Below are 21049 nucleotides of genomic sequence, written 5' to 3'. Positions count from 1 at the left end.
ATGGATTCCAGCAGAACTTGAAAGAGATTAAGCCTTTAAATACTGCTCCTCCCCTTCCAATTCAGCAAAGTACTTAAGCTCATCATCTTCCCACTTCAACTGCATATTTTAATACACAGCATTGGCACGGTTTTAACAACTTTATCTTTCATTGGCATAACTGCAATGGATAATCAGTCATGACAAGAAAATGCCTAAAGCCTTTCTCAGGAATTAATTTGGGCCTCCAACCAGAAGTCTGGGGGTTGGTTAATAGAACATGGACGCAATAGTTTGTATAACTAGTTTCTTTAATGACAAAAACTTAAAATTTTTCCAGCACATACAACAAAAAAGCTGGTCCACTGCATGTTTTGAGACAGTATTCTGAACACACTGTTATCACAAAACAGATGTTATTTTCTAAATCCATTTTCTAAAACACCTAAATTAGGATAGGTATTCGGACCCTGTAATGGATATAGAATCGGATTTGCATAATCAAAAAACTGATTCAAAAGTCTAAATACCCCAAGATTTCCACATGAAAACTTCCTGTCTAAATAACATGCTGTCAAGGGATGCTGCTGATGCTGTTACAGCTGGGGAAAAAAAAAAGTTATTGCTCCTATGAAAACAAACTCACTTATTTTCTACTGTGAAGAAGTTCCAATGCCACCTTCTCAGGTCTTTATCACGACATGACAAGCCTGCAAATTTAATAAGCGTTTAATCCCTTCAGGTGCCAAAGGCTGATCTTCTTTGTGCATCTCAATGATGAGAACTTCCTTCTGCAGATAAAGGCAACAGAAAAAGGACACCATTCCTGTTTTCAGTGGTCATCTCTTTGCACAAAGAAACATAAGTCATCCTCCATGCAGCATTTCCTATCAGGTTGGCTCACCCAGCTTTGTCAGTCTGAGTTCTTATGCTAATTGAGAACTCTTAAAAAAATTCTGTTGTCATATGCTCCCTGACAACAAGACAGAATGAGTGTGCATGTGCCCAGAACGCAGTTAATGAAAGGAAAAAAGGTGGCTGTATCTGGGCAGAAAAAGCCTAACTTCTTTCGTCTCGAAGCTCAGGAGAGATAGAGATCTTATGTGCAAACTTACCCAGCCTGTGAGTGGGAGAAACACAGGAGATCTGCAGTGACATGGAGGTGCACAGGTTGCACCAGGACAGTCCGTGTGAGAAGCACAATGTGTAATCAACATCAATACTTAAGTTTCTACCTGGTTTGAAACAGGCTCTGAATCTTCTTGCTCACTTCCTTTGTAAATGCAAAAATCTCAGCGGCATTTCCTATAACATCAATGTGAGTATCATAAGGAATGACCAAAACATAAGGGTAATGGGGTTTTAGACTTTCACATGCCCATTTACATCTCTGCTTTTCATTTCTGGTGTGCTCCTCAAAGTAGATCCTTTCTTTACGTAAAAAGTTATGGAGTTTTATAAACTTATTTTCAATTTTCTCTTTGACTTTTAATACCTGTCTCACATCAGACCTACTTCCAGCATTCTCAATATATACTGTAGTTATATCACCATCAGTGATGTCAGAAATTACAACATCATCATTTACTAGGAATGTCCTGGGGAAACAGTACTTCATGTAGTGAAATATATCTGTGTCAAGAACAACCATTTGTTTTTCCCCCTCCGCATCACGAACGAAATTACTCATCTCCATGGTAAGTCTGTGTTGCTGTAGCCTCCTCCCTCGTCTCTGACAGGACTGACTTTCTTCTCTTTTGTTCTTCTCTGAAAGGGATTTTGCTTTTAGTAAGAGAAAGTCTCTGAGCAATTTGATTGCTGGAAATGACCCTTGAACAGAAATATGCCCATTGGATTGCAAAGGACCAAAGTGCAAAGCTGTGCTCTTCTTTTTAATTTCTTGTATCAGATCTTCTAAAACAAATTGATCTTTGAAAACAGACATATTGAGGACAGATGTGACAGAGCTGAAGACCTAGAATTTTGAATTAGAGAAGTTATGTAATGGTTAACATAGCAATCAAAGTACAACTAGATAAATTAAATATAAGCTTACATTTTCACAGTAACGGGTTACTTTCAGCGGATAGTATCTGGACAGTCTCTTGTCTTCTAGTCGATGTTCATCCTTCTTTAGAACACTCTCTACAACTAAAGAGAAAACCAGCTTCACTTGTTGAGCAGTAAAATAATGCGTCATTGCAAGTCTGATGGCAGAACACTTCATGGGTGTTTTTCTCTTGATGCTTTCCCTTGCAATTTCTCATACATACATGCAGACAATTCCATATGGTTGCTTAATATTTTATGTATTAGCCAAAACTGTTCAGAGACAGAAGCCTGTCATCTTAGAATGTTAATTGGCAGAGATTTATTCTCAAAAGCACAACTATAAAAGTCGTATCTGTTATGCATGGTATAAATTTATTCCTCAAAACAAACAACAATGCTTTGCATGAAGCCTGTGTAGACTCAAGACTTCAATGAACAAAAATAACATCCAAAAACTTTGACTAACACAGAGGTGTTAGCCTCCCAGTTCTACAGAACCCTAGTACCAGTAAACAATTTAAAATCATCTGGTTTAGGGTTAACATTCTAGGGCTAATTCTTTGGGGGACAGCTGTATTTACTACAGTACATTAATCTAAATACCTTCTTGATCTTCAAAAGTTACATATGCAACTCCTTTTTTCTTTGTTGGATACATAACTTCTTCCACATCTCCACCGTTATTCTTTGACATTTGGAAATGAATTATCAGTATGTCAGTCATGACATCATTGTGCAGAAGGCCATCTGGAACACCAGTGATGACAACCGTCCTTGCCGATTTAGCAGCTTGTCCCGTCGCCTGCACACAGAAACATGGCATGCTGTAAACACAAGGAGTACCAGTGACCTCCCTTAGAGGTTACCCAGATTCACCTCCATCGCTGAAGCGACTCCCCTTCCTTTTGCACAGACAACATGCATGTTTAGTAGGTAATTAAGAAGACCGGTGAATCAGACTCCAGTGAACGCCAGACTCACTCAGGCACCTTTAATGACTGTGCAGTAAAAAACCCGGCCTGACTCTGAAGTGCAATTTACACCTCCTCTGTATCCTCTTTTCCTACACCAGTAAAATTAAGAACTTAATTTAACAGTTTCTCAAATGAAAGGTCCAGTGTCACGCTGAGAAGTTTGTTTCCTCTCATACTAATATCCTAAATTTGAAGAGAATGAAAATTTTAATTGCATGTACTGTTCAGTAAGGACTGTCTTTTCAGAGTGGAAGGGTGAGATTCAGACTGTCCTTACTTATTAAATTCATGAGAGCTGGGATCTAGGGGTTGTGCTCGATTCATCTCTCTCCACTTACTAAATGGATAACCTTGTTAAACTGAAAGAACATAATCCCAGTCATCTGAGACTCGCAGTGCGTAAAACAACTAACTACACACATGATTTTCATCAGAGCAAAACCTCCCAATGCTGCAAACCACAAAACCCATCCTAAATAGGATTTGCATCCATGTCCTGTTAAGAAAAGTATGTTTTCTTTCCATTCTCATTACACAGACATAAACAGTAATATTTCACTGGGAATATCACAGCAGAGTTACTGTAAAGGGTGGACCACCAAGTAAATTTTGTAACAGCCCATTGACTTTTTGGAAGAAAGTAAATAATTTAGTATGTCTGCGTGGCAGCGTTCATGGGAATGGTCAGTAACTTCAGTGGCTGTACTTGAGGTCAGTCGCTCCATCTAAATTCTTCAGACATCCCTTACAAAGTTTCTTTGGGACCTGGGCTGCATAATACATTAGGGCCAGCACAGCAGTTATAAAGTCTGCAGAATGCGCTGCTGGGGGCGAATGCTTCGTTGACGTGCATCAAAAGCCTCGTGGACCACCATAGCAGTGTTTCTGAAGGGAGTGAGGAGCCACATTCAATGAGACACTGCAACCAAGCAAGCTTTTAATTCATAAAGACATGAGGCCTTTATCACCCATCAAATTTAAAGAGCCAGGAGCTTTAATTGTATCGGGCAATTATTTTGGTGGTAACGTTCATGTGAAAGCAAGTTTCTGCACTAATGAGACAACATGAAGAGAATATAAACAGGGTGCTTCTGAGACTGACGGAGCTATACGCAGGATTTTCTCACACTTTGCGCAGCCCGCGCACGAGCAGGAGCACTCAACTGCCAGACAGCATCTCACACCTTGCCAGCTGGTATTTTGGAGCAACTCTCATGCCTACTACTGGGGTTAGAAAAAAAGAAAGAAAAAAAGAAAGAAAACCACCCTGTGAACACACAGTTCGTTTGTGCTGAATCACTTGCGAGTCAAGGCTGCCTTCGGCGGCAAGGCGAGGAGCTGTGCTGGGCTGGGCACCGGTACCCGTCAGGGCACCCGTTCGGCGCTTTTTCGGTAAGACCGCTACACGGATGGCCGCCCACAAAGCGATCCGATATGGAGACTTACCCACAGGCCTCACCGGTCCTCACCGTTAGTAAGAAACAGAATTTTGAAGAGCCGTGCGAGGGAAAGCAGAGCTCTGGAGGGCGGGGGGCGCGGGCCGTGCGCCGAGGGCTCCCCTCTGCCGTGAGGGGCGCCGCGCCTCCCGCGCCCCCATCCCGCCGCCCCGCGCCCCTCGCTGGCCCTTACGCCCGCCGCTGTGCGGGGGCTGCCCCCGGGCCCGCCCGCAGCGGGAGGAAGGCTGGGCCCTCCCGCCGCCAGGGCCGCAGAGGGGCGGCCGGCGATCCCCTCACGGCCCGGCCCGGCCCCGCCGCGCAGACACTTGCCATAGCCGTCGCTCCGCTGCCGCCTCGGCCCTGTGCGGCGCCTCCGCCGCGGGCCCGGCCGACCCCGCTGAAACTGAAAGCGAAACGGCGGAGCCGGGGGAACACGACTGCTCCGCGCCGCCCCGCCGCGGGGGCTCGTCGGGAGGCGGGAAGCCCCCGGGCGCTGTCCCGCCCCTCCCCGCAGCGGAGGGCTGCCCGCCCGCTGGCCCCCGGGTTCGGCTCCCGGTGGGAGCTGCAGCCGTGGAAAGACCCGGTGTTGCTGCGGGTGCGGAGGGGCACGGCGCCTCGTCCAACCTCCAGGGGCAGGGAAGGGCGGGCAAAGGGTACGAGCATGTACAGAAAGGGCACCCAGGCCCTGCCGCATGCTTTTCATCCCTCAGACTGTTCTCCAGCCTTCATATGGCACCACTGCTGCTCTTAACATCGAAACACCATCATCATCAGAGAGAAAACAGAGATATTTGCAAACACTGATTGCTTTACAACGTCTCTTAACATCTCACCTTGATTTTAAACCTATAGCTCAATTAAAAACCTATAGCTCAATTTGAAACCTATAGATTTAAAGCCTATTGATTTAAAACCTATAGCTTCTCACTACTCCCATGCACCGTGATACCCTAGGAAAATGTAAAACTTTTTTTCTAAGGATTTACTTCTCAACATTTGTTAGTGAGGTACAGATAAAATCCAAAGTGTTTATTACCTTCATCAGGTTTTTCCAGCCTTTATTTTTAAGGCATCTGATCTTACCAACATCAATCTTAAAGATCGTTCCATGCAAAAGTACACAAACTCCATAAATACTCCAGTACTACTTTTTTTTTTTAATTTATTCCATACTGGCAGGTAATCAATCCATGCCTTTGCATGCGCTAAACAGCAAGAGGTGCTACAGTCACACGTACCTCAGCCAGCAGCAAATCAAAAATCAACTGCAGTGCTAGCAGCCTTTTGGTTTCCCATATTCAACTGTATCTATTTGCCCACTAACAGTTTCCTAGAATAGTAATACCGGAGGTGTATTTGTCGTGCTCTTCTTGCACTGGTTTGGTGCACTGTCTTTTTCCTGCATACTAAGATGTCAAATACTATGAAAATAAGTTATTTTCAATGTTAGACCCATGCTGCTTTGAAATTAAGGTTAGGGTTGCCAAACCATTTCAGCCCCCAAGGGGAGCAAATAAAAAGGACGACAGCAGAAAAGGAAAAACATTCCTCCTTGGAAAAGAAATCCTCCTCTGACTTTGCACTTCCATTTTATTTCAAAGTTCTCTTGGAATGAGAACTGGAAGGATAAACTGCAAGCAAAAGGGGGACTTTACATGCTGAAAAATTAATTTGCCCTGAACTCAATACACCTTTTCCCAACTGATTCTTCTCCCCATACCCTCCCAGAGCCAGGAGCCTGCCCAGTCACACACACTGAAATAGATGCCTCAAACACAGCATTCGCCATCGGACTGTTTCCCCAGCACTGTTACAATTGCTTTAAACAATCATCTCAATTCTTAACTGTAATATTTTAAAGGAAATAAAATCATGAACAAAAGTGAGGAAAAATCTAATTGTAGAAACAAATATAAAAATCAAACAATTAACCACACTATTAACTTGACAGAAACTCAGCAGAATTCGCATCAGATCCTAAGAGAAGTAACAGTATTTTGTCAGCTAAAAGCAGTATTACTGCCATGGCATTTCTTAAAAGGTACAATTCCTTGAGTAAATCTGTGATGTTTTTGTACTCTCCCTTTTTCTATTCTAATTTTATCAATAATTTGATAAGGCGTATTTTATGAAACTACACAATAACTGCTTTCAGGTATGCAAGTTGTGGTGGCACACAGCAGGCTCAGCAGGACTGGAGTTCTGTCAGAGCTACCTTTTGCAGCTATGGCACTTTAAAACAGCAAGTCAGTGAAGAGGCTTTTGATTGGGATTACATATGGCTTTTGTAACCAAAATGCAAGAAGGAATAGATTTATCCGACTTGGGAGTACGCAACCTATCTAAACTTTGCAAGAAAGAAAACCCAGTAATTTGCAGAAAGCAATCCTGGATTAAGTTTCAAGTGCTGGCAAAGGCGTTTTCTATGGCTTTCATCAGGAACCTGTGGAACACAAAGCAGTGAGTTTTACTGAATTTCTATGCAAAGTCTGTGCTGTTACAATCAAAAAGACAGGTAGCTCCTCTTTTTCCAAGTATAAATTTCAGAATGTTAAAGCACAACGTCCATGTAAATTTCAATGCCTCTGATGAAGTGAAAACCCAGATCTTCATGAGTTCAGTCTACAATTTCCTACATGGCATTCTAAGTATCCTCCTCAAAACAAACCCATGTTACTCCTTTCGATACATACTTGATTTTATCTATTTCCCCACCACTATTACTAGGCTTCTGAAAATGAATTTCAATCATGTCCTGTACGCTTTCCTCATCCTCTTCCGTCTCTTGAATTCCTTTCAACAGAATGGTCTTCTTAGAAATCCCACAATAGACCTATTGAGGAAAGAAAACCAAATGTGTATTGCACATCTGCTCTTGCATGTACATCTAAAGGAACTGGCAGTTACTGGAAACAAAAGTACCCTTGATCAGATATGGCTAGGATTTTTTATTACGTTTTAAGACTTTGGACAGTGTGGTATATTTGTGTCACTGAAAACAGCAGCAGTTCTGAACCCTGTCATACACTACCGAGTTCAATTGGCAATGCACCGAGCCTCCTTAACTGCTGTGTCCTACACTTCTTAATGTGCAGAGACACTGAATTTTGGGATCTCTGATGACTCCAGACAGCATCGTTCCATAAAAGTCCATGCCAATACATGATATACACCTGCAGAGATGCTGCTGTGTCTCATAAACACACACACTCTAGTCAATGCTTTAATTATAAAGGCCTGATTATATATACAATATTGACTTGATTACAGTCTATTCATACAAAGTAGAAGACAATTTCAGTGAGAATACGATTAGCAAGCAGACTGGTTTTACAGGAAAATAAATTATTATTTGCGTTGAATGAGTGAATGAAAAAATGAATGAGCAAATGTTTCACAGAACAAGGGTCTCTGCTGAGAATATCAACAAGGCCTTTTGTTAGGGGTGAGTATGACAGTGCTTTGTGACTTGGAAAAACACTGTTGCATCTACTATTAACCTACTTCACAAACAATTCAGTATCTGCCTCCTGTCTAGCACAGACATTATGGTAAAGTAATGATATAATTTGATCAAGGAAAGACACGCACACCCTTTTAAAATAAATTACAGCTTTCACATTGCAAAACAAGATTATCAGCAGAGCAGCATGTTGCAGACTCACACTTGCTATTAAGTTTCACCAAGCGCATGTCACAAAAGCTTCTGCAGTCCTCAGAACCGAAAATTCTGCCCGTATCTCATATTTCCCATGGATCTTTTTTATTTAGGTGTTAGTCTGAACTAGATTCTTTTACCTGAAACTTTTCCAAGTGTACATCGGTGTTTGGGGAAACAGAAACCCTATAGCACCTTCCATTTACAAAGAAAGGATGTTTGGTACATCTCACAAAGCCATTAGTTGCTGTAACAGAGAATGAGAAAAAGAGGAGTAAGAGTAATATAATCAAAAATGTATTTTGTAAGTATATCAAAGAACAGACTCATCTTTCTTATATGGATTTAGAAATATGATAATATATGATAGCACACTTGTAGATTCTTCATATGCATTTTTAAAAAAGTTTATTTGGCATTTCCAAAAGAAAATTCCAAAATCATTAAATACCCACAAAAATTTCTGAAATAAATCTAAAGCAGCTGCTCTAAATGGATGTGGCTCCACGGATCTTCATAGAATTTCATACAGTTGGGCAATTTGAATGCCTGTCTAACTTCATTGTCATGAAACTAAAATCAAACACATTTTCCTAATTTTCTTTTTGCAATATAAATGTCTAGCAATGCAAAGAAAAAATAGATTTTTGACAAAGTTAAGAACAAAATAAAGGTCGCAAAGAGCATATTAGGTCTTGTCTAATCAAAAAGGAATATGATTAAATACTGCTTTACGTATAGATGTGTGGGTAAACCCACATCTTTTCCTTACGTGCTTAACTCTCCACAGGAAGAATTTGCTACATGTGGTGGTTAAGTTAACATAGAATGTAATATGGAATGGAACACAGAATGGACAGTAAGGCCTGTACATCTAGCTAAAAAAATTACATACTATACCTCCAGGTCTGAGGAACGTAATAACAGCTGTTCTAGACTGCTTGTCATAGTCGACATTTTCTATTTCCCCTCCTCCTCCCTGCTCAGATTTGTAGAAATTCAACTCGAGTTTATCTCTCATCCAGTCTTCAGGAATGGATAGCTCAGGTACTTCTGAAACATTAATCTTCTTTCCAGAAACAGTGACATGGAGCTAAGAAATAAAATTTTTGTGCACTTTGTGACTGAAAACACCCAAAAACCTGAACCTAAAGCTTTTTAAATACTGCAAGTTCATATCTTTATAGTTTCATATTTCAATTGATTACCTCAAATTTGATTCCCATTTCAAGTGTAAAAGGCTTCACTCTCACATCTGTTATTTTGTTGTCCATGTTCACAGAATGCTTACCCATTTTTATTAGTCGCTGGGCAACTAAGGAAAATCACAAGTTTTCAGACATAAAAAGCCTTGTTTAATCATTATAAAACCAAAATTATTCCCCAGTCTCTTAAGTAAAATCTCCCTTTGCAACAATAAAGGAGAAACAAATAACAAGCAACCACATCCCACTATACATGTCTTCAGGCATGTCTATTTCCATAAAATTTCACTGGTTATAGGCAACAGGTAAAATATTACACTATGTTTAGGGTAGTACAGAATAGCAAAATCTTTATACTGTCAAAAGATGCTCTCATTGTATCAAATATTAATATTAGACATTTCATATTTCATTTAAAATATCCTTGGATCAAAGACACATCACTACCAGGTGCAGAAAATGCCCATTAGCAATGTTAGACTTTAGTTGAAAGAAATGTGTCTGACACGAGCTCTGTATCTGGAATATACTTGCGGAATGGAGTGACCCACCGAGCAGGCACAGCCAGACTGCCTGCAGGCTCCTTGTAGGCAGGCACCAGGCTGTCCAAAGAGCAAGCATCTCAGTGGGAAGCAGGCAACTTACAGACTGCACCATCCCGCTGTTGTCTCACATCTACCCATCATCTGATGTGTACACTTAACCAACATAACTGCTGTCAGTATAAGGTACTGCCCAGAGTAAAGAAAATAACCAAATTCTGCTGTCAAAACATTTTGAATCATTCTTGACAATACTCTGTGAGGTAGAAACATTCCCAATTTCAAACACCAAGTACTGTTTGCATTAGTTGAGAGCAGAAATCTGGTAATCCAACAAAAACATGCAGAGTGCCTGCAAGAATTTTCTTCTACTGATGGGTATCATAATAGTGAAAGCTTCTCTGTGTATTCTTTCTTTGGCTGTTGTTGATTTTTTTTCCCCAAAGAAGTTTATATAAATCTTTTCACTTTGGCAATGAAATACATCAGACACATTAATTTTATACTTAAAATATGCATCATACCTTCTTCATCTTCAAAAGTAAGCAGTGCCTGGTTTTGATTCAGTCTGAATGGGATTTTTGTAGTTACACGAAAAACACAGTGAGTATTCATATCTTGATAATTATCCTTCATGTCTTCCATGTGAGTAAACTTCAGTTTCATTTCTGCTACCTTTTTTTTAATCTAGTATTTTAGAATGAAAAAAAAATAATTTCTGTAATATATTGCAGAACAGAAAAGTTAACGATAGTCTTTTCTTGAAGTGCTGCATATATATTTTTTTTTCAAAATTTAAGAGTCAAGCAGATTGAAGTCATGGCTGGTGAAACAGGTATTTCTAATGAACTGACTAGTTGTATTTGTCTATTTTTGTCAATGAGATGTGAATTGGGTTTTTTTTTTCCCCTTTAATTAACTTTGAACTGAAACGTGACCTTACACAGTAAATTTTCAGTTGAAGACCACAGGGATTTCCACCTACAGAAGTAAGGTACTTCTGGTAGCTAAGTCATCAGTCACTGTGTTGCCATTTATTTTTGCCTAATTGCATCACTACTCTACAGCAATGGGAAGTCTGCCAATAAACAGCTTTGTATGTTGCCATCTTAGTAAAACAGGTAAGAATATCCACATATTTTGTAACTAGGATAAATTAGAACTGTTCATTAAAATGTTGGTTAAGAAAGGCTGCTTTGACAGACTTTAGGGAGTTTTAGATAACTCTTTTTTCGCCTTTACATAATAACTTCAAAATAAAAACCTGTGTAGAAGAAAAATATCTTGGTTTGTCTCAAGATAAAATAACAAGAGTAATTAAAGCATTCCTGCCACTTATCTTCACAACTAGCATCTTATCTGTAAGCCTGCTTTCTTTCCATTTCCTCTTGTGCCAATGGTAAGAGAGACACTCTTCCTAAAGATAATTCAGACACTGGGTGTAGGTCCCGGTCTACACCCAATCTCCTTCTGCGATAGCCTTGCCCAGCCCAATGACTGCCTAGGAAATTTAGGAGGCCAGACTTAACTGACATCTCCTAAACCTAGAAATGTCATTTAGAAAGCTAAAACTAAACTGTAATATTGTTAACATTAAATAAAGTAACACTTCTATAAGAGTTTCAATCTCTGTATAAACAAAAAAAAAAAAAAAAAAAATCAGCTTTCACTTTACTGTAAAGTCCCCAAAATATCTGGTTTTGTTCCAATTCAAAATAAAAACAGGTTTTTAAAAGCTGAAATTTCCATAACAGAAGTTCTAATTCCTGAACACCTCAGAATTTGCAGCAGTTTCACCAAAAGACACTCTGGATCCTGAGTTTAAATCTATTTAGTATCACTGATATTTATCTGGTGGCAAATTGAGTTACTTCTGATTTGGAGTACCGCAAGAGAGACTATAATCAAGTCCAGCTCAATATAGGCTAAAATAAATGCTACATTTGCCATATGATGGACTTATTACCTTTCTGCCATCCTCTTGCCCAAGAAATATAAAATGTGATTACTTGACAACTACTAATGCTATGTGGGTTTTTTATTCCAGTGTCTTCCATTTAAAAGTTTTCTGCTTGTCTTCATTCCTCTCGTGTTTTAAGGATCTCATATGCTTGTATTCATTTCCATATTCTTACCTACCTCACATTATCTTGCCAGGTAAAATCAGAAAATAAAACTTCAGATTATATTTCATATTGAAATCAGTAGAGGTTCAAATGCTGAAGACTGGTCCCAACAGTCTAGAATGGCAAAATGAAAATGTGCCCTTCCAAAAGACAAACTGCAAAATGTTTCAAACTTTACCTGACCATCCCGCAAAGGCACCAAACTACATTCTGCAAGGTCTTCTTTGAGCTTTTCAATTTCTTTCTTAAGCATCGCATTTTCTTGGTTTAGTAGACAGAGTTCTTCCTACAGCCCAGAGTATTAAAGGCAAAATTAAACACACAAAAGACAAAAATATATTTCAACAAAACCTCTAGACATTAAAAACAGTTTCAACGTTTAATTATTCTACATGACAGCCATGCATGATACACTTTTTGCATAGCTTTAACTATCTGCAAGGTAAATTCACTCACCCAGGAACAGTTTCAGTCAAAGTACATTACAGTAAGAGGGTTTTTGAAAAGAGGCATTAGTGTTTCCAAGCACATACAGTGTACCATAAATTGCACAGTGCTTTTCCATAGTTACATCAGTTCCTTACACATGCAAGGTCAGATCCTACGTCAACACACAAACATTTTATTTTTTGTACCATGTGTGATCTTAGTAAAAGTTTTTCCCTTTTCTGAAAAGTTTACCAGGTGAGGACAGTTCTGATACACTCGGCCTTTTTCCTCGCTGAAGGAGTATAAAGAAGGAAGAGTAACACCTCTTCTGCCTCCTATCTGCTACATACTTTTACCACACCAGTGAATCCTAAATGGGCACAAAGCCTATGTAACTAAAACCAGTATTTCCTGGTCAGGGAACACAACTGAATGAGAACAAAACACCACAGACTTAGTCAGCTCCAACCATCCACAATTAGCAGATGGCTCCTTTAAAGTCATCAACCATGTGAGACAAATGTTCCCATTTGGGAACATCACAAGACCAGTTCCCATCAGTAGGAGACAATGTAACCAAAAGCTAGATGATGATAACGATCTCTTCTGGATATAAAATCCAAACACTTAGGGTTGCAGAACCAAAGCCAGCTTTCAGAAAAATCTCACACCAACCTGAATGTACTTAACCTATTAATTATATGTAATAGCTGGCAATATTGAAGCCATAATTTCTCACTAGTGATTTACAGACCAAACCAAACTTTGCTGAAACCACCTCTTTGACAGCCTATGCAAACTTAGCCTGTTACTGTACCAACTGCATGTGGCACATTGAGGTAATGACCAGTCAGTTCTAGAACCAATTATTTCTAGAAAGAAGTGCCCTCTTCAAACAGGTTCTGGCTCTTGCCCAACTCATTTTCACTTAAATGTTAATCCCCTGGGTGCTGTAACATCTTGCAAGATGGGCTAGGAGTTGCCAAAGCACTGGAATGAAGCCATTCGATTTTATATGCATCACACAAAGCTGTAACTCATCTGTTAGTGGAGAATCTTGGAAGAGTGGTTTTGTCAGTCTTCACCCTCTGTACAAAACAGGTCTCAGTTTTGCCTTTGCTCTTCCAACATTGCCATAAGACTTATTTTCTTGCACTGGTTCTTAATCTGTCACTGAAAAACTATGTGTAGAACATGCTGGTCATACAGTCTGCAAACCTGTAAAGCTGTTTAAACTGAAAAGGCAGTATTACTCTTATTTTATCTAATCAACACCTCCTTCACAACTCCACAAATGCTAACAGCTGTAAGTAAGGCTTCTCCATACCTCAAAAGTGTCCCTAGGCATAATAATGTCCTTATGCTGCTTCTCTTGAAGGTCCTTTATCTTTCTCAGCTCCTCCTCTGCTTTATCATACTCGTTATCAGCACTTAATTTACAGAAAAGAAGATGAGCTTTTGTTTTTTCAGCTTTTTCAACTCTTTCCTGGATAGTAAAAAGAAAAAAAAAATTTCTTCCATGGTAACATACAAAACCTTAAGTAAGCCCTTTATTTATTTTTAATATTTGGGTAAATATTTTTCTTAGACTTACAAGTATAGTTACTGTTGAGATCAACAGAAGCAGGTAGCATTGAAGAATAGAGAACAAGTTAGACAACGATGTTATATAATTGGGGGAGAGTTTATTTCATTTTAGAAGGACAGACTAAAGGCGTTCCAAGTATCTTTCAGCTAATTTTCACAATTCTATATGCTTTATAGAACTTGCCTTCCATTTCTTCAGTTCTTCTTTAAGTCTTTCCATCTCATCTTTTGATGGGTCAGGGGTTGTCACATTCTGGAGAAAAAAGAAGAGGTACACACTAGTTTTTCCCTCTATTAGGCAGTAACTAAGACACATAAAACAATTCAAATGAGTCTTCAAAACAAACAAACAAAAAAACCCTTTGCAGCTGGATGAAGAATTTTGCCATAGTAGTTTTCAATGTATGTCCATTAATGAAAGTCCTATGTATTTTGCCTGTGTGCCCATTTGCTGTTTTTCTCCAAACATGCAGGCAAGATTTGTGGTAAGTCAAACATTTTGAGAGATCAATTATATTTTGTAGTTCTATCTTCCTAGAACCTAGAACCTGCATGCCAGAGGATAGCACATATCACATAATTTTTAAAAATGCATTCAGGCACTTAGGTCAAATCATTGAACTATTTTAATGGCTGGACAGGACAAGAATGTAAGAAACGGATCCTGGTCAGTAATCATTATTTGCCTAACTCACAGGCTAATATTTTGATAAATAATGAAAACAAGTTGCCTCTATGTTCTTCCACAGGGAACTAAGCCCATCAAACCCACAGATGTTTATCTATATGCTTTCTCATCAGTTCCTCTAACAGAATGTATAGAGTATTCAGGCCAAACAGAAAAAAATTTTCAAAACTAGGCTCAGGGAAAGGTAACATCAAGCAGGAGGAAGCCGATAAAAGAAGCACTTCAGAATTTAAGTACTTCACTGCAGAAGCTCACAAGCATGGGAAAACTACAATTGGATAAAGCCCAAGAGGAGAGAAAATCTTCTCTGTTCTGTTTTGTTTCTATGGCTGCAATATTCTGCAGAAAAGAAAAAAAGAATCCAAAGAGACCTATTGAAACAATCCCTCCCTTTTATTTAAGATTACATAAAACTTGAATGTGAACCACGAAATTTAGGCATGGAAAAGGTCTAAATTAGATAATCTTGTCAATTCTCTTGGTAATGCTGGGTATTTCCTAAAAACAATAAAATATAAAATAATTTTTTCCACGACTTTGTCCAGTTTCAAACACCTATTAAGCAACAGCGAAATCTCCATCTGCGTATAACTTAAAACCAGAAAAAAATTCCTTCGCTCAAGGGACTGAGTGCAGGAAAGCAGAAGGATGCACGTGCTGCAGCTGGAAGCTGATAAGAAAGGATCCTTGTTTTTTACTGAAAAATGGTCTAAGACAATAGTTTTCAACCTGAAAGCAGGAAAAAAAATAACATGGAGAATGCAAGAAAACCCAGGGAAAATCCCATCTAAACCACTTGCCGCACTGCAGGAACTGAGTCAAGGGAGGCACCAGGAAAAAGGAAATTCCCCTGAGAAACCTCCACCGAGACAGATGAGCAAGTGAGGTAGGACAGAAAAAGTCTAACAGAATCTGTAATGGACACTTTGGAATGGGCCTCTCCCTATGCAAACAGGAGGCAGGAATAAGGAATGTCCAAAGTACTACAGGACGGAAGAAAGTGAGACAAGAAGTTTCAGAAGCACTGCCCTAACAGTCCTTGCACAAACCTTCATTCAGAGATACTATTGTCAAATACAGATATTTTTTTCCAAGCAGTACATCAGGAAATACTTACAAAACCATTATCTTTTAAAGATAGTGGGGGACTTGTTAAATCCATTGAAACCTGAGGGAACAGGAAAGAAAAAAATCATAATATTGCATGTATTGGCACTTTTTTTCCCAGCAGAATAGACTACCAGAAAGGTGCACCAGAAGCTGTGTTGCGCTAGAAGAATTTTTAAATGTAAATGTTGTCTCACTTTATAAGCAAAAGTGATATATATTGGATACCTGAAGCTTCCTTCCTTACTAGGCATAAAACCCAGAGACATATGTGAGGAATTCTGCATTGCACAACTTAAATTTTTCTGTTCCGAAACCTATGTACATACCTTTATGCTACTTTTGTACTGTTACACACATGCTTAGCATCCCATATGCCCTATGCTTCAGTGATTATAACCCTTAAACCTGCTTCACACCAATGAAAGCACTTCTTCTATACAGCAGATCATGTAAAATCTGGAATCTGTTGCCACATTTTGTGGAGGCAGATAAAAAGCGGTTTAGGCCCGTTCCCGGCCCGCTGATGCCAAGGCACCCAGGTGCCCAAGCAAATGGAGCCCACGGATGCCGGGGCAGCATGCCAGGGGTGAGGCACTCCGGCAATGCTGTCGCACAGCTGTCCAGCTGTGAGCAGCAGCCAGCCCTCGTCCTGACCCAGCGGGACATTTCTGTCGCTCTCACCTGGTAATTCTGAGCTTGGTTTTTTACCTGACATCACCAACCGCATTCAACAACAAGGCTTAAAATTGAGGCCATCTTTGGTTTGAGGAGCCAGGAATCCCTTTCTGGTTTGCATTAAGTAACCAAAATGTCCTGACTTAGGTACCGATTCCTGATTTAGGTGAGTAAAGCTGGGTAACTGAGAAGCACCTTCACTTGCCCCCCCCCCCCCCCCCCCCGAGCGCCCGGCCGGCAGCCGAGGCCGGCCTCCGCCGCACCACCCCGCTGTCCCGGCGCTCCGGGAGGCCGCAGGCCGGGCTCAGGGCCGCGCTCAGAGCCGCAGCAGCCCCTCGCCTCCCGGGTTCGGGCGACAGCGCGGCCCCAGCCCGCTCTCCCGTGCGGGGAGGCCGCTGCCGCCCCGAGGCCGCGGGGAAGGCCGCACCAGCCCGGCGCCACCAGAGCCACCGCGCCGGCTGCCAGCGGGTGGGAGCGGCGGCCCCCCGGGCGCAGGCGGCCAGCCGGGGCTCACACACCTTACAGTAGCCGCGGGTCCCCGCACGGCGACACGTCCCTCGGCTCGCAGCCGGGCTCGCCGCAGCCCCTGCACTCCCTACCCGGCCACCTCCCCGCAGCTTTCGCTTTCGCTTTGCCGCTGGCGGAGGAGGGGCTGGCCGGCCCCCCACCCCTCCGCGCTGTCACACTGCCGGGCCCCACGTCCCCTCGGGCGACGCCTCCCGCCTTCCTGGAAATCACGCGGAGGAGGGCGGCCGCCGTGCGCCACCGCCCGCTCAGCGGCGGGACCCGCCCGCGGCGACGCGCTCTGCCGCCCTCCCTCGTCCCGCCGGGGTGCTTCCCGCCACCCCGCGGCTGCGGGCGCTGAGGCAGCCCTGGCGGACAGCCCGTGGGCAGCACCCGCAGGTGGCGTTCGACGGAAAATGGGGAAAATCCCAGAAAAGGTGGGGAGCGGCGGGGTGCTGGGAAAGGCTGCCCGGTGCCGGGCCTTCAGGGCGGGCAGGAAGGCTTCGAGGCGGCCATTGCCTCACTCCACTGCACCTCTTTTTCACCCATCTCTGAACTCAGCTGGAAGGTTCTGGTTTGGCCTCCGGGTTTTTCTGTGAGGTAAACTGATCAAGACTTGGCATCCTCAAGTGAATCCTGGCAAATTTGTTTCATTCATTTATTCATTTGTTTGTTTTAAGCCACATTCTCTGGAGTTACATGTTTCTATTACAAGGAAGAGGTCTTTCTTACCAGGCTGTGGCAAAAGGCGTGCAGTGACAGAAAGGCCCTTTGGTGATGGAGGTGCCACGTTCAAAGAAATAATTTCTGGACAAACTCTGGAATACCATGTGGCAGATGGTGGTGATGTGGCCCTTTCCCTGGGACAGCAGCAGCCCACCATCTCGGAGGGAGCCCACCATCATGGGGCAGGGGGTGAGGGCCCAGGGGCAGGCAGCCATCTTTTACCAAGCAGAGGGCTTCATCCACCTTCCTAGGGGAGCACAGCTGATGTATAAACCCTTCAGTATATAGAGTCGTAAAAATGCTTCATGGCAGACACACCTAGAATCAGGCAACAAAGTCATCGATGGGCAGTCTACAGGCGACACCAACTTCATTCTGCAGTAAGTGTTTAAGGTTTCTTTGAGTTTTTTTTCAAGTCCTTTGGCTGACCACAGTGTGTGCTTGGTGAGTTGGATTGGGGAACCAAACTGACAACTCCCTCCAGCACAGAGAAAGAAAGGGAGGAGAGCTTTAGGATGCAAGTCAGCTTAGAGAAGTCATGAAATGTGGACTGGTATGAAGTGACTTGTGGTTGCAAGCATTTGCTGTGTTAGCCAGTGGGCACTCATTTTTGAAAGAGATTTCAGGGAAGAGCTGCTTTGGGGAAAAAATATTTTTATTTCTGTGATGATCAGTTTGAGCACTGGCAACTCATTGAAGGGGAGGGGAAAAAGCTTTGGTTACTGACTGATCCTTCTTCAGGTAGGTAACTAAAGGAAAGAGTCTTACGCATCCTGAGAGAGTTGTGACACATTTTGTTGCACAGATCATGTTGCTAGGACAGACAAGACTTATGATGGGAGCTGTCAGGTGGCAGGTATGAAGTGTGTGGGCTTCAGCATGGGTGGGTGAAAGTACCACGTCTTTCACTAATAGCTCTTAGATTCAGGAGCACAAAATGCACCCAAGATTCTAGACAATCAGTCTGACACAGTTGACTAAATTCAAGATTTACTATCTATTTAGGTACTCATCATAGATGCATTGCAGTCATGAATAAAATTTGGGCAGTGTCTATGTCCTAGGCCAAGCAAAAAATAAAGCATACTGCTTTCGGGTTTCCTTTAAAACTAAGCTGCCTACTCTTTTAAATGTTACCCTCAAAAGGAGCAGGAAGGGCTGTATAGCAGGAAAGCAGTGCAGTGGAATCGGTCGGGCTCTGCATGCACACTTGAGGAGGCCGGCACAAGAACAGCCAGTTCAAGGTTTTCAGAACTTTTGTTTTCATTGACTATACAAAGGGAGTCTGGGGTTGCACTCAGCTTGGATAGCAATCACCTTGTGCCACCGAATTGAGTGGCAATTTTACCCATGGTGTAATTATTATGGCAGTTTCAAATGTTTTTTAAGATAAGTGGATGACCTTGTATTCGAGATTTTTTTTTTAAATCATTCTCTGCTTTGACAATGGATAACTATGTTTACTATTGCTTTATAAACACAAAGTTGGTTACTAATGAGTAAAAGGGAGAGGTTTAGCTGGAGTAGCCAGGGAGGAGGAGGTGATTATGATATGACCTAAGTACATCAGATTTCAGATTTAAATGTCAGAGTGGCAGGCTGTTCTCCAGTAACCATGGTCATGTGGGAAAGTCACTGCTGATCTGAAAGAGCCTTATTTCTCTGAGCTCCAGGGAATGCGGCCACGCCAATCTGTTTATATGGCCTGCTTTAGGATTGTGTTTGTGCTTGTTTGGTGAAGGAAATTTCTTGGAGATACTGAACTGGGCCAGGTTCCTTAACTGAAATGGAGTTGACTCAGAGTTGATATGTTAATTGATTTCTGCTGTGCTGTGAATTTCTGGTGTTAACCACATATGAATCAGAATAAAAGGAAAAGCATTGATTTCCTAACTGAAGAATCTAGCTAAAAGGCAAAATCAAGAAGTGTAGCATAAACTACAAGGACCTTTAAAACTCTCGGGATTTCTCTGAGCAGTCTGCATTGATACTAAACTTGTTCTTCAGGAGTCGGAAAATGATAGTCTTGATGAGCCTAGAAATCTGAACTTGCAACTTCAAAAGAAAGCCATGACCCTTCTGGCAGCACAGGATTAGGACACATCTGCAGCAGGAAATACTGTTTAAGCTGGAAGAAGGTTTACAGCCATACACTTACCTTTTATCAGTACCAAAACAATTTGACCATCCCGCAGCTTCTGGACAGTTACTGTTAAGAATCTCATGGCATTACCTTTAGAGTGAGAGTATTTTGGTTCTTTTAAAGTTAGAACCAATCCAATGAAGGAAATAAATGCAATTTAGGTACTGTTGTGGTTTAACCCTAGCTGGTAATTAAGTACCATGCAGCTACTCACTCACTCCCCCCTCACCCAGAGGGGTGGGGAGGAGAATTGGAAAGGAATGTAAGACTCAAGGCTTGAGATAAGAATAATTTAATAATTGAAATAGAATAAAAATGAAAGAACAATAATAACAATGATGACAATAATAGTTATAATGAAAGGGGGGGTGGGGCAGAGAAGAATAAAATCCAGAAGGAAAGGAAGAAAGGAACACATGGTGTACAATGCAACTGCACACCGCCTGCTGACATATACCTAGCCAGTCCCCAAGCAACAGTCTGTCCACCCCAGCCAACCCCCCCAGGTATATATACCAAGCATGATGTCCCATGGTATGGAATACCTCTTTGGCTAGTTCGGGTCAGCTGACCTGGCTGTGTCCCCTCCCAATTCCTTGTGCCCTTCCAGCCTTTTTGCTAACAAGGCCTGAGAAACTGAAAAGTCCTTGACTTAGTATAAACATTATCTAGCAGCAACTACAAACACCAGTGCCTTATCAACATTGTTCTCACATCAAAGCCAAAACACAGCACTGTACTAGCTCCTAAGAAGATAATTAACTCTATCCCAGCTGAAACCAGGACAGGTACTTAGATCATAACTGTCGTAATGAAAATCCTGCTCAGTGCCCGTCTGATCCTTGAGGTACCCCAGCTGCAAAGGAGTCTCATTCTTCAAACAGATCTAGTAGCATCTTAATGTTGGCAGTTCTGAGTGCTTTAGCTTGATAATGCTTAGAAGCCACATTCAGCCACGGAAGTGTTCTGATGGCGTGTATGTTACTTTCATACTCAGACAGAATAATGTTCCATGACTATCCAGTTTATTTTGTGCTTTCTTTCAAAACCTAGCCAACAGAGGCTAGTGATGCCTTCCCTGCTTGTCTTCAAGATTTGCAGAGTCTGGAGAATGGTTCATGCTTTTGTAGATTATTATTAGTGCCTGGAAAAAAAAAGAAATAAAATTTCAAATTGTTCTTCAAGGACCGGCTTAGGTATTCTGTTCACACATTA

At 41.7% G+C, this 21049-nt stretch overlaps 2 protein-coding genes across 2 annotated transcripts; both read right to left on the bottom strand.

Annotated features, from left to right (window-relative positions):
• Nucleotides 1-271: 271 nt before the first annotated feature.
• Nucleotides 272-5312, bottom strand: RBM43 (RNA binding motif protein 43). Its single transcript, XM_037397157.1, has 4 exons — nucleotides 4772-5312; nucleotides 2635-2833; nucleotides 2036-2130; nucleotides 272-1954 (listed from the first exon to the last, which is right to left on the bottom strand). Exons 1-4 carry the CDS (start codon nucleotides 5102-5104, stop codon nucleotides 1211-1213), a joined length of 1371 nt encoding a protein of 456 aa, XP_037253054.1. The 5' UTR covers nucleotides 5105-5312; the 3' UTR covers nucleotides 272-1210.
• A 699-nt stretch (nucleotides 5313-6011) lies between these two features.
• On the bottom strand, nucleotides 6012-17154 carry NMI (N-myc and STAT interactor). The gene is made up of 10 exons (XM_037397158.1): nucleotides 16980-17154; nucleotides 15794-15844; nucleotides 14173-14241; nucleotides 13729-13887; nucleotides 12151-12258; nucleotides 10371-10533; nucleotides 9308-9414; nucleotides 9000-9192; nucleotides 8240-8346; nucleotides 6012-7274 (listed from the first exon to the last, which is right to left on the bottom strand). Exons 2-10 carry the CDS (start codon nucleotides 15836-15838, stop codon nucleotides 7086-7088), a joined length of 1140 nt encoding a protein of 379 aa, XP_037253055.1. The 5' UTR covers nucleotides 15839-15844; nucleotides 16980-17154; the 3' UTR covers nucleotides 6012-7085.
• Between the last annotated feature and the right edge of the window lie 3895 nt (nucleotides 17155-21049).

The sequence above is a fragment of the Falco rusticolus genome, chromosome 8 (assembly GCF_015220075.1).
Source record: "Falco rusticolus isolate bFalRus1 chromosome 8, bFalRus1.pri, whole genome shotgun sequence".
Taxonomy (NCBI): Eukaryota; Metazoa; Chordata; class Aves; order Falconiformes; family Falconidae; genus Falco; species Falco rusticolus.
This window is presented reverse-complemented; position numbering and strand designations above follow the sequence as displayed.

What these genes read in the sequence shown, in the direction of transcription:
- RBM43 (XM_037397157.1), bottom strand. Translation starts at nt 5,104, where the DNA reads ATGCTCGTACCCTTTGCCCGCCCTTCCCTGCCCCTGGAGGTTGGACGA. An exon ending in GCAGCGGAGCGACGGCTATG is followed by an intron (nt 2,834 to 4,771) that starts GCAAGTGTCTGC and finishes TTCTGTGTGCAG; the next exon opens with GCGACGGGACAAGCTGCTAA. An exon ending in AACTTTTGAAGATCAAGAAG is followed by an intron (nt 2,131 to 2,634) that starts GTATTTAGATTA and finishes TTTTCTCTTTAG; the next exon opens with TTGTAGAGAGTGTTCTAAAG.
- NMI (XM_037397158.1), bottom strand. Translation starts at nt 15,838, where the DNA reads ATGGATTTAACAAGTCCCCCACTATCTTTAAAAGATAATGGTTTT. An exon ending in CTTTAAAAGATAATGGTTTT is followed by an intron (nt 14,242 to 15,793) that starts GTAAGTATTTCC and finishes TTTTTTCTCCAG; the next exon opens with AATGTGACAACCCCTGACCC. An exon ending in TACACTTGGAAAAGTTTCAG is followed by an intron (nt 7,275 to 8,239) that starts GTAAAAGAATCT and finishes TTTCCTCAATAG; the next exon opens with GTCTATTGTGGGATTTCTAA.